Consider the following 13,268-nt stretch of genomic DNA (forward strand, 5'->3'; position numbering starts at 1 on the left):
CTCTCACAACAGCTCTGAATTCCACAGTCCAAAGGCATTTCTACATCTCCCTGGGGGAGGATCACTGTTCCTTTCTGTGCACACATCAATGTTTGATGGCACTCGATTTCACAGAGACGACTCAAGTTTGTCCTAATTTCTCTTGATATGATTTGTCACTTTGCTACCCTTACATTTTCTTCTTTTCTTAAAAGCCTCACCCTGAGGTGTTCAGAGCTTACTCCTGGCTCTGCCCTCAGGGTCCAGGGGATGGTTTGGTTGCTTGCAAGGCAGGGAACCATTGGCTTTATCAATAGCTCCAGTCACCTGAACTTTGAATCTTAAATATCACTTCTTCAGAAATAATTTTGAAAGGCTGACCCTAAGAAGCTCATCCCAATATTTTATCTTTCCCTTATTTATATCCCCTGGATATACAATATTTATTTTTTGCAAGTCTCAAAACTATAGCCCATGCTGGCTCCTCAAATTGATGGCTAATTTAGTCATTAAAGGTACCATCTTACTGAATAGGAACCCTGGTCAAAGGTGGATATTTTTCAGGATTAGCCTTGGAGGCAAAATTATAAAAGCAAACAGCAAGCCTCATTCTGCTCAAATTAATTAAGTTTTTTGCTCAGCTAAAGGGAACCTTTACAAGGAGGTCAACTTTTGGTGCAGTCCTTGCCTCTGTAAGAGTTAGTGAAGCAGCTATTTGAATAGGAAAAAGTAAGGAAAGACATAGGTAAAGTTTTCTTTTGCAAATAAACTGTGGAAGTCTCTTTTCCCAGGCAACCCCAGACACAGTTTATCTGAACATATTCAAAAAGTACCAGGCTGAGAAGAGTCAGATGAGAAAGATGAGGTTTAAGCTCTGTCCCAAATCCCCTTTTAGTGAAGACTCCAATTTAAAAATATACCTGTTTGCTTGGTGGTGGTGGTACATGGTGTCCTTTCTCTTGGTTTTCATGAGTAGACATTGAAGCCATGGCGATGCTGGCTATTCTTCCACTTGAGTGTCAGCCGCTTCCTCCTGGCCCAGCTATCTAAGGAAAGCAGAAGAGAGTGACCATGAAATGTTTCTATCACATTAAGAACAATGTTAATAAATCAGAGAGACAGCACGGGAGTAAGGCGCCTGCCCACCTTGCATGTGGCTGATTTCTGGTTCAATCTCTTATACTTGAGTATGGTCCCATGAGACCTAACAGAAGTGATAATGAGCACAGAGCCAGGAATAAGCCTGGAACACCACTGGGTATGGCTAGAAACTTCTTCATCCTCCAAAAAAAAAGTGAGCATTCTTTTTTCCCTCAATTTGGAAAACTGATTTTAATGGTGTTATTATTTGTAGAATGAAAGCCCTTTGGATGGGCATGAATGGTGGTGGATGGTGATGGAGGGATGAGAGGCCTTTCTCCTCCAGGACCACGTGTCTCCAATCCTCACCGGCCAGCGGGTCTGCAACTTCAGGATAGCTGCGGGTAGAAAACTCACAGGGTTCAGAAAATACCAGCTTTATTCAGCCCTGGCCAACATGTGTGGCTTCTCTCATAACCTTTTACACTGGATCCCTATTCAGCCCTGCATTGTACCTCATCTCTCAGCCATCTCTCCTCCTCATGTTCCTCTCTCAAATCATCCTCCATTATTATTATTATTATTATTATTATTAATTTTGGTTTAGGGGCCATATGTGTAGGTGTTACTTCTGGCTCCATGATCAGGAATCACTCCTGGTGAGCTCAGGGACCATATAGGATGCCAGGGTTTGAACCTGGGTTTGCTGCATGCAAGGCCAGCCCCCAACCTGTTGTGCTATCACTTCAGTCCCTGCCATTATTATTAGTCTGAAGCCACCTGCAAATTCACTTTCAAATGCCCTCCCACCAATGTACACATGAATTCACTAATGGTGTCATATCGATTTAGAGTGGATTAAAATGTCTCAATGTGCATTTTTGTTTTATAACATAGGAACAGTTTGTCTAGAAAGTTTCAAATGACTACAAGGTCATTAATTATACAAATAGTTATTGTTTATGTGGACATGGACTAAGATAAAATTCCCACTACAGGAACTCAAAGGGGGAGACCAAAAACCAATGGTTACACCCCAAGCAACAGGGTACCCAAGGGATATACATGGAAATATTTGGCAAGGAGAGAGTGAAAGGTCCGCTCCATCTGACCAGATCTGCAGACACTAAACTTTGGAGTTTTCTGAGGATATGTAGAGTAGCTGAGCTCTGTGAGTAGGAGAACTGTCTGGAAAGTTCTGTAACAGCCCAGGCAAGAAATAAGAGACCTTCTAAATAAAGTCCAGGAGGATAGAGATGTAAAGTGTGGCATAGAAAACCTTACATTTGGGGCCGGCGAGGTGGTGCTTGAGGTAAGGTATCTATCTGCCTGGCAAGCGCTAGCCAAGGAAGGACCGCGGTTCGATCCCCTGGCGTCCCATATGTTCCCCCCAAGCCAGGAGCAATTCCTGAGCGCTTAACCAGGAGTAACCCCTGAGTATCAAACGGGTGTGGCCCGAAAAACAAAAACAAAAAAAATTAAGAAAACCTTACATTTGAGTGCTGAGGTGAGAGCAATATTTGGAATTCAAAAAGTGGAGAAATTGGGTATGGAATTACAGATAAGATTAGTTGGAATTAGGAATAAGGTAGAGAGAATGAGTCTGTGAATTGCATCACAGAGATGACAGGTAAAAGGTAAAAATTAGAGTATTCTTCTGTTTTGCCTTTTAAAAAAAATACTATATTTTTTGAGCCATACTTAGAAGTGATAGGGGTTGTTCCTGGTGGTGCTCAGGGACCATACCATGGTGGGAATAGAACCCAGACTTCCTGCATGCAAATAGATGATCCAGCCTGTTGAACTTAAATAAAAGTTTCTTAAAAAGAGTCTTAGAGGGGCAGGAGAGATAGTACAGTGGGTACGGTGTTTGCCTCACATGTAGCCCAACCTGGTTCCATCCCCAGCACCTCATATGCTCCCCTAAATCCACTAGGAATAAGCCCCCAGCACTACCAAGTGTACCCCAAGTTTCCTATCCCGCCCAAACAGAAGATGGTGGTTGATGCAGATCAAGGAAATGACTGAGGAGCAGCTGATAAAAGAGGAGAGGGAGTTCCTGAAGGAGGGGTGAGTCACTGGCCTCACATGGTGTAGCAAAGGAATCAGGCAATGCCAGGAGGTACTCTATTTTGCCCCCTGCTCCCGTTGCTGGACTCCAGCCAGGTCTGCAGGTCCCCTCTAGCTCCATTGCTCCCATTCAAGTAATAAAAACACTGCAGGCTACTATGCACCAGGCCTATCACTTAGGGAATCCACACTATAGGGAGAGAAAATGCTGGAATCAGAAAGATCCTGCCCTGCGCCTGGCTAGCCTCGTGCTTGGGGCAAGGGAATCACATTGGACCTCGGTGTGCAAAGGCCCCCCTCACCCCCAACGTGGGGCCATGCTCTTCTGCAGCCACCTTCAGAGGTCTTGGCAAACAAAGCTCAGGGCTGGAGGCTGAGGCTGAAAGTATCCTTGAGATGAGCAGAAATTGGGAGTAGCTGTCTGTGGAACCCCAGACACCCTCTTTCCCCTGGACCCTTCATTCTCCATGTCTTTGCTGACCCAACACCAAATAGGATGATCTTTAGGCCAGGAAGTAAAGCTGCAAGGTGCCCAGCAACCTTATTCCCTCACCCCCATTTGGGGTCATCTAGCAGCCATTCTGTTCCTGGTCCCCCAGGACTTGAGCCTTCAAAGAAAGGCCTTTCTCACCCGACCAAATCCCACCCCACCCAGCACATGAGGTCAGACTGGTGTTCTGTGCGTTGCATCCTCAGCGATGCGGGCTGGCGCAGAGGGGAACTCGGGCTTGCAGTGGGGTGGCCTGGGGGGGGGGGGGACGGCAGCGCGTGAGAGTCACCGCACTTTCTGCTTGGCGAGGAAGCCCGGAATTGGGGTACAGGACTCTGCACCATCCCTAGCCCAGCCAGAGGCCGTCTGTCCCCCCCCTCCCACCTCCCCGAGCATCTCTGGGTCCCCTGCTATCTATCGTTGTCCCCCATTCTGATCAAGGCTGGAAGGCGGGGCCCAGGGGGGACTCCGAGCGGCCCCAGGGACCGGGCAGCCGCCAAGGACCCTTGTCCCCGCAGCCCCGCGCCCCGGGAGGACACAGCAGATCACCCCGCGGCCTCCCCGCACCCCGCGGCATGGCTCACCTGGGCCCGGCGCTTTCCGCAGCCCCGCAGCCCGGCCTCACCTTTCCTTCCAGCAGCTTCTCGGCTTCGCTTTCCTTCTCTGGCTCCGCCCCATGGCTCTCGGGCTCCCCGCCCCCCCAAGCCGCTGAACGCACGCAACAAGTGCGCCCCACAACCCTGCAGGTGTGGGACCCCAATACTTACAGATCGGAGTCCCACTCCAGGGCTAGCCCAGGACCCCGGACGCATCTCCCTACAGCAACTGCACAACCCTCGGCTGCTCTGCGCGCTCCTGCAGGGCCTCGATGCACCGGCTGGGCTGGTGTGAGGGTGTTCTTGAAGGACAGAGAGCAGGGGTGAGGGACAGGGTGGGGTGGGGGGCCGGGGAGGGGATCCACGGCACGTGGCAAATGCTTCCACTTCGGAGTGAGTCCCGCAGGGCCTGAAATTGGGGTTCAGTTCAGCCTGCTAGTTTCCTCTTCTGCACTCCTAAGGCCTATATCTGCCTGCCCAGTGGCATCTACCCCCTGTGGCATCTCCTATCCCCCTCTCCATGGTATCTCTTACCCTCCCCGTGGCATCTTCCGTGCCACTTCCTGGTGGGACTTGAGCTGGAAGAGAGTGTGGCACCAGCAAACCCCCTTTCAGGTCTCTCTGTTCCTCCTGAAAAGGTATGGTGACCCCCCCCCCCCACATGTCTTCGCTGCGACCCTAGTTTCTCTCTGATCACTCGATGCCTGACACTACCTCAACTCCTGCCAGTCACGACGTTGACAAGATGAAGGAATGCATGTGTGAACTTGGCTATCCAGCACTGCTAGGAGTGACCCCATGTGTGCCCCCCCCAACCCACCCTCAAAAACCCCACAAGGGGCCAAGAGATAGCACAGCTCCTGCCTTGGACACTGCAGACCCTGGACCGACCCAGGTTCAATCTGCGGCATCCCATTAGGTGCACTAGGCTTCCAGGATTGATTTCTGAGCCCACAGCCAGTAGTAACCACTGAGCATAGCCGGATGAGGTCCAAACCTCAAAACCCCAGCTTCCTCCCCACCCCCCCCAAAAAAAACCACGAGCCCTTTATTCCACTAAAGACTTACTTCTAACAAACACACTTGTCCTTTTTGTTTGTCTGTTTCTGAGACACACCTGGCAGTGCTCAGGACTTACTCTTGGCTCTGTACTCAGGAATCTTGTCTTTTCTTTAGTTTTGTATTGTTTTGTTTTGCTTTGAGCCATACCTGGCAGTGCTCAGGGCTCCTGACTCTGCATTTAGGGTTCACTCCTGGCAGAGATGAAGCAAGAAGGGTGTGCCTATGTGTGCCAGGGATTAGCTGTGTGCAGGGCAGAGTACCTTACCTGCACGCTATCTCTTCACCCCCAAGCAATACTTGTCCTTAGACATTTGACTGTAATAAAATCCTTGCCTCACCTCCCATTCCTACCTTCCAGCAGAAATTCTAGTTAATGACTTTAAATATCCAGAAGCAACACTAAAGGGTAGGCAGGAATGAACTAGGAACATCACATACATTTGTTGAACTAATTGGAGATGATGTATTGCCCTGGGCACTTTCAGAGTAAAAGGAGAAAAGAGAAAAAATATGGATTCTTTCAGCCAAAGGATTGAGCCTTCACTTCCTAAAGACGTGGAATAAAACAAGATACACTGGGTCTGAGAAGTGAGTGACATTGAATGCAGCCTTAAACTTGATTTCTATATCCTACAAGTCTGACCACGAAGATGCTGATGGCTGGCTAAGGCATGTAAAATGTGCCTTTGTGCAATCACAGTGGTGGCTGACTCCAGCCTGAATTATTTCCAGATTTCTGTTCTGTCCTCAGGCAAGATCCAGATTCATCAGCAGGCCCTACATGTCCTGCTTCTGCCTTCTACCTGAGATAGATGTGAGGGCTGTCCTCTGCCTCAGGGTTTGGCAAGTGCTTTCCCTGCATCTCCACCCACCCCTACACTCCATCTTACTTATTCTCCCCCACCTTTTTTATTTCTTGATGCTTGAGGACTGATCCTGGAAGATTAGGGATCATTCAAGGATCAAGCCAGGACTCCTGTATGAAAAACACTTGCTCTAGCTCTTTGTGGCATTTTCTGACTCTTAATTCTATTATTTTCCTTTAAAAACATTTGTGTATGTGTCACATTTGTGTATGAACAAGATAGATTTTATTAAATAAAACTTGCTTACAAAGATGTGAGGGAAGAAAGAGAGAACACAGCCTTCTTGAGAGTAGAAATAAGCAAGAGAAGAAATTTATAATGGAAGGGGTGTCAAGGGAGAACATGGGCTTGAAGAACAAGCATAAAAAGTTTTTTTTTTAATATGAGTTCAACTTTGTGGTGCTCAGGGGGCCTGTGACCCTCACACCAAGCAGTACTTAGGAGCCACCAGAACTATACCTGGCATTTCTGGGGTGGGCCATGGCATGCTGAGGATAGAACTCAGGGCTTGAAATGCACCAAGCCTGTATGCTACCAGTCAGACTATCTCTCAGCCTCTTCCTTTAAAATGTTTATTGATTTCTTTTGGCCCCTTTTCTCACCTCACCTTCTCTCTGGTGGGCAAAATATAGTCTGGCCGTTTTCCTGGTGGGGAGAGATTTTGGTATGGGAGCTGGGGTTCTGGAGAAGCCAGAGCAGCCCACAGCCTCTTGCCAGCCTTCCCCTTGTCTCAGCTCTCCACTTGCCATCTGCCTGGTTCTGCAAGAAGCTCTGTAAATCATCATAGCTCATGAGTCACTCGTTCCCTCTCTGAGGCATAAATAACGTCAAGTCTCACCAAGCAGAGCAATTGAATTGAAATGAGTTGTCACATGGAGATTGAGCATGGGCTCAGTTTTCCTTTAGAAACTGGCTCTGCAGCCAGCAGAGATTGCCAAACTCTCAGCCTGAACCTTCAGCATAGAGCTTTGGCTGCTTTATGTTCATTCGGATTTGATGTTCAAGCCGCCAGACTCAGCGCAGAAGATCCCAAAAAAGCACCATCTTGGACCCAATGAGAAATGGACACTATGATGAACAGTGCATCTTGTTGGTTGTATAGACAAACTCATATTTCATTTCACTCACAGTTGCCACTAATAGATAGCTAATAGAGGGGAATCCAGAACTGTATTCCATAGTCCAAGACATGTCAAAAAACCCCAGCAAGCTCCTGGTGTTACAGCAAATATATGTGGTTAAGTGGAGGCTAGTTAACCTTGCAGCAGATATTTTGGCCTTTAAGTGTGCATTGTCATCTCCATGCCCTGATGCCCCCCCACCCCACCTTACTCGGTTTTGTTAGGAACAAGCTCATAAGAGCTGAAGACATTAGGGTTGCTCTTGGGGTTCAGGTTCTCAACTTTGATGCAGGAAAGAACTTGAGGGAGTCAAAATCAAGTACAGAGTATAGTTTAGCTTATTAAAGCAAAACATATACTTAAGAATCAGTTCAGGCATAAGCTAAAGATGCTCAGTAAGACAACTGTTTACATAGGTGCTGGAGAGATAGCACAAGCGGTAGGGCCTTGCATGTGGCCAACCCAAGACGAACTTGGGTTTGATTCTCAGTATCCCATATGGTTCCCCGTGCCTGCCAGGAGCAATTTCTGAGTGCAAAGCCAGGAGTAGCCCCTGAGCTCTACTGGGTGTGGCCCCAAACATAAAAACAAACAAACAAAAGACAATAGTTTACAAAAAGTTCATACTCAAATAGGAAGGGGCATTAGAAGGTCCCCACTGATGATCCCAGAATATTCTAAGTAGACTGCTTATATAAATTGAGTAAACAGGGACTATTCCACAAGACAAGGGGGGAAATTGGCAGAATGGGGGCCCTCAGCAAGGAAACAAAGATGGAAGGGGGTCAGGGTTGGAAAAAGTTGAGAAATAGGGGTCAGAGAGATAGCACAGATATCACAGTGGTAGGGCATTTGCCAGTCCAAAACAGACCCTGGTTCTATTTCTGGCATCCCATATGGTCCCTGAGCCTGCCAGAAGTGATTTCTAAGTGTAGAACCAGGAGTAACCCCTAGGCACTTGTGTGACCCCAAGCCCCCCCAAAATAGTTGAGAAATACTACACTAGCAGATTGGTGCCATTTCTAAACACATTTCTAGGTTATGTCTGTAGAAATGGGGTAAACAAATAAGGGAAGGAATACATAAGGGACTTCAGAGAAAAGGAAAGTTTAGGGATGGTGTTTTCTAAGAATCAAAGTACCATCCAGATTCTAATCACATTTGGTTGCTCCAGGAGTTGTTGTCGCAATTATAAATTGTGTATGTGACTTTTATAATGTGTGTTGTGAAAGTGTAGAAGGAAGTGGGGGCTCTTATATGGTCATTTGGGCCTCTCATCTGGCTCTATTGTTCTTAGGTCTGACTATTTTCACCCTTAGGTGTCCACACTGTTACTCATTAATTGGGTTTGGCAGAGATATATCAGGCTTTTCAGATTTGAGCACAGGCTTGCAAGAAAAATCTAATCTAAGATGGAAAGGGGAGGAGACTAGTGCTGATGTGTTCAAGGACAGGGTACAATGGTCACTGGTTTTATATAAGCACATGAATGTTTGTCTAAAGGACAGCAAAGGGGCTGGAATGACAGTACAACAGGTACAGTGTTTGCCTTGCATGTGCCCACCTCAGGTTCTATACCTGGCATCTTATGTGGTTCTCTGAGTACCACTAGGAGTAATTCCTGAGTGCAGTACCAAGAGTGACCCCAGAGCATTTCTGGGGGTGACCCAAAATTAAAAATAAAGGACAGTAGATTATTACCACTGTGAAATGGCAGGGAATGAAAGCAGACATTTTTTTTCCTATGAGAAAGACAAAGTCTTCAGATTCTTTCCTTTGCTATATACCACATCAACACTAACCATTCTCCTGTCTCAAGAGTAGAAGAATTATGATTTTTTTTGTTGAAAAAATACCAGTGGAACTACATCGAAACACAGAATTAGTGCCTTACTGGGTAAAATTTTATTTTAGAAAAGAGGCTTAAACAATTTTTTTTATTTTTAAACTATTTATTTGTTTGTTTGTTTGTTTCTGGCCACACCCAGCAGCACTCAGGGGCTACTCCTGGCTCTGCACTCAGAAATCACCCCTGGCAAGCTGGAGGACCATAGAGGATGCCGGAAACCAAACCAGTCCTTCCAGGGTCGGCCATATGCAAGGCAAATACCCTACAGCTGTGCTATCTAATTGATAATTAAGTCCTAGATTTGATGATGTTTTAATATTTAGAGCGGCTTTAAATTTGCATAAAAATTTAGTGAAATGTACAGACATTTTCCCTTTATCTCTTCTCCAATCCCACATTCACTGCTTCTCTTTTACCAGTATTACCTCCACCCGAGTAGCAGGTACCTTTGTTACAATTAGTACTTGGACATTGGCACAGCATTGCCCCTAGAGTCCATTGCTTGTATTGCAGTTCATTCCTTGTGTTCTATTCCAAAGGGATTTGGGCAAATGTATAGTGACACTTATCTACTATTTTAGCAAATAAAATATTTTAATGTTCCTCTTCTCATAACCCCTGGAAAACTCATATTTTTGTTTCTTTTGTTGCCCTGCCTTTTCCAGAATGGCATAGAGTTAAAATCAGTCCGTAGCCCTTTCAGACTTTTTCTTTTCTTTTTTTTTTTTTTTTGGGGGGGGTCATACCCGGCGGTGCTCGGGTTACTCCTGGCTGTCTGCTCAGAAATAGCTCCTGGCAGGCATGGGGGACCATATGGGACACCAGGACTCGAACCAACCACCTTTGGTCCTGGATTGGCTGCTTGCAAGGCAAACACCGCTGTGCTATCTCTCCGGCCCCTTTCAGACTTTTTAAACATTTCTTTACTCAGTAGGTTTGGTTTCTCTCAGAATTTTCCTAGCTTGAGAGTTCATTTTTTTTTTTTTTTTTGGATTTTTTGGTCCACACCCGGTGACACTCAGGGTTACTCCTGGCTATGCCTCAAAAATCCCTCCTGCAGGGCTGGAGAATAGCATGGAGGGTAGGTGTTTGCCTTGCATGCAGAAAGTTTGGTGGTTTGAATCCCGCACCCCAGATGGTTCCCCAAGCCTGCCAGGAGGTGATTTCTGAGTGTAGAGCCAGGAGTAACCCCTGAGCGCTGCCGGGTGTGACCTAAAAACCAAAAACCAAACCAAAACAAAACAAAAAAAACAATCGCTCCTGGCTTGGGGACGATATGGGACGCTGGGGGATCAAACCTTGGGCCTGTCTGGGTCAGCTGTGTGCAAAGCAAACGTCCTACCACTGTGCCATTGCTCCAGCCCAGCGAGTTTCTTTCTTTTTTGTGTGTGTGTGTGTAAAATAAAATAGCATTTTAGCAGAGAATAATATATTGTATTGCTTAGCTGGACCACAGTTTATCTATTCATGGCTGAAGGACATCTTGCTTGATTCCATGTATTGACAAATATCAATTGAGCTACTATATAATCATTTGTGGGCAAGTCTGGTTTGCACATACATTTCAGATCCTTTGGAGAAATACAAGGAGCATGCTGCTGGGTCTTAGGATGCTTCTCTTGCAGTCTATAAGAAAACCACAGGCTCTCTCAGCATAGGGCTGCAATTTAGTCTCATCACTTTCTGCAATGCTGAGGGTTCTGCTTACTTTCTCATCCTCACCTGCATCTGCACAGGAAGGGAGATTTCCTCTGAAGGGACTTTTCTAGCATCTTTCACTTACCCTAGACACCTCCCCAAATTCATTTTCTTTCATGTTCAAGAAGCCAGCATTGATGTCTGGGTTTTGTTCTGAAGAGCTGCTCTCACTCTTCTGGGCCACTCGTGTACCAAGGTCTAGGACTTGGGGGGAGGGAAAAGTCATGGTGCAACATCTATCAGTGCCCAGTGGGCTTAGAGGCAATTTTCACCAAAACAGTACTGTTCTGGGACCCCCCCACAGTGTCCCTCATCTTGCACATAGCACTTCAGAAGGAAAGGCTCAGGGCTGGAGAGAGTGCAACAGACTGAGCATATGCCTTTCATGCAGGAGGCCTGAGTTACATCTCAGGTTCCCACTCCCCACTCCAGCATTATCTGATGTGACTCCAAGACAAACCAAAGCAAAATCAAGTTTAAAGGCAAGGTCAAATTACACATCACTGAGCAATGTACAATAAAGGAACCCAGGGGAGGATGTCATTAGAGAGAGTAAACGAGTATAGTTAGGTGTGGCCCCCAAACCAATCAAACAAAAACGAGAGAATCCTGTAAGATAGCAAGCAGTTTCTCTGCAGCTGCCTCCCTGATGCTGAAGCACTGGAATAAACTGTCTGAGACTAGAATTCACCTTGTCCATTTCTCTAGTTTCCATGTGAGAAGATCAATGCCAGGACCAACTTCATTTATCTGTAGCAGTTCACATCAGCTTCTGCCCCTCCTGGCACTCTGTCCACTCTAGCCCAGTCCTCAGATACCTTCACGCTGCAGGGGCAACTCCTAACCCTCTCACAGAGCCCAGGGGTTAGTGTGTGTCCCCACCTAATTCCAATCACACAACTCATGCCAAGAGAGATAGCATGGAGGGTAAGGCATTTGCCTTGCGCCCAGAAGAATGGTGGTTCGAATCCCGGCATCCCATATGGCCCTACACCTCCCCGCGCCCCCCCCCCCCGTGTCTGCCAGGGGCGATTCCTGAGTGTAGAGCCAGGAGTGATTCATGAGTGCTGCCAGGTGTGACCCAAAACCCAAAAACAAACAAACAAACAAACAATCACAAGCCCATGTATGAGCACTACTAACACTCATAAATATACTCAGGTTGGCTTATACTAGAGTACATAGTAATTAAAAAGGTCATACTACCCTATGTTCCAGAGGTAAAGCAAGAGTTGGGGAAAACATTCCTTAGCCCCATGCAATTTAGGAAGTGCTCAGAACTGTACAATCTCACTCTACCCTACATGCATGGTTTGGCCAAAGTTGGTGCCCAGAATATTTGAGACACACTAATACCAGAAGTATCCTAAATTTTAGGCAAGGTTTCCTTTTTTTTAATTAAAAAATTCTTTAGTGTTCGGGCCAGATAGATAGCATGGAGGTTAAGGCGTTTGCCTTACATGCAGAGGGACGGTGGTTCGAATCTGGCATCCCATATGGTCCCCCGAGCCTACTAGGAGCGATTTCTGAGCATAGAGCCAGGAGTAACCCATGAGTGCAGCCAGGTGTGAACCAAAACCAAAAACAATTCTTTAGTGAAACAAAATAGTTTATATTCGAAGAATTTTACATAGAGAAGTGTGAAAAGAGAAAAATGCTTGTACAAAGGATCATGGGCTTCTCCAGAGAAGGGGACAAGGCAGGGAAAGGGGAGAGAGGTGAATGTTCCAGAGGCAACCTAGGCAACTTCTTTTAATAACATCATAGGAATAATTTTTGAATGAAGGAGACCTTAATGAATGATTATCTCAGCCTATTTCCTGAGCACTATAAAACACAAACACACCCAAGTAAGATGTCTGAACTAAGAAAGTGAAAAGATTTTCATGACTGTGAGTTAGGATTTATAGCTCAAAGGTTTGTGTGTTAGCAGTTGCCTCAGCAACTAAGCTGCTTTGCACTTTGACTGTGGAAAGCTCAGTCATCAACGGAAACTCATACCCCACTTTATAAGATAAAGCCTGTTGGACAGAAGACTGAAATTGTACCCCACACATTCATCAGAGCCATTTAACTCAGTAGGTTTGGCCCATAATCCTTAGCCACTACTCATTATGAAAGTACACTTTCTCCTCTCAGTTACTTGTAGCTATTCAGCCCAGGATACATAGATGATATCTAAAGGGGTGGGGGGAAAACAGAGAAGAGAAGAGGGAGAGGAGAGAGTGTCCAAAAATGTTCTTCTAGTTATGCTTTTCTGCTCATTTCTCGGTTCAGTCTTTAAGACTTCAGAAAGGTCTGTTATAACAACTTGTGGACTTGATTTTTCTGGCTTTTCTAAGTAACAGGCAAGTAACTACAAGACAAGTAATAATGGAAAAAGAAAAAACAAGCCAAACACCAGGTAAAAGTGTTCAAATAATTCTTTAAGGCAAGAGCTCTTGAGACAAGTGTTCT

At 46.0% G+C, this 13,268-nt stretch overlaps 1 protein-coding gene across 5 annotated transcripts in view; it reads right to left on the reverse strand.

Moving 5' to 3' along the window:
* OCIAD2 (OCIA domain containing 2) overlaps nt 1–13,268 on the reverse strand; it is a 945,756-nt gene that overhangs the window by 17,009 nt on the left and 915,479 nt on the right. The window contains exons 1-2 of one of the 5 annotated variants that reach the window (XM_049790189.1): nt 4,245–4,463; nt 900–1,021 (exon numbers count right to left, since the gene is read on the reverse strand). In XM_049790189.1, the coding sequence (XP_049646146.1) occupies nt 900–968 (69 nt within the window). In that variant the 5' untranslated portion in view covers nt 969–1,021; nt 4,245–4,463. Of the gene's footprint in view, nt 1–899; nt 1,022–4,202; nt 4,464–13,268 lie in introns of those variants that run through there. The other 4 variants (XM_049790186.1, XM_049790187.1, XM_049790190.1 and 1 more) reach the window with 4 other exon arrangements.

The sequence above is a fragment of the Suncus etruscus genome, chromosome 16 (assembly GCF_024139225.1).
Source record: "Suncus etruscus isolate mSunEtr1 chromosome 16, mSunEtr1.pri.cur, whole genome shotgun sequence".
Lineage (NCBI taxonomy): Eukaryota > Metazoa > Chordata > Mammalia > Eulipotyphla > Soricidae > Suncus > Suncus etruscus.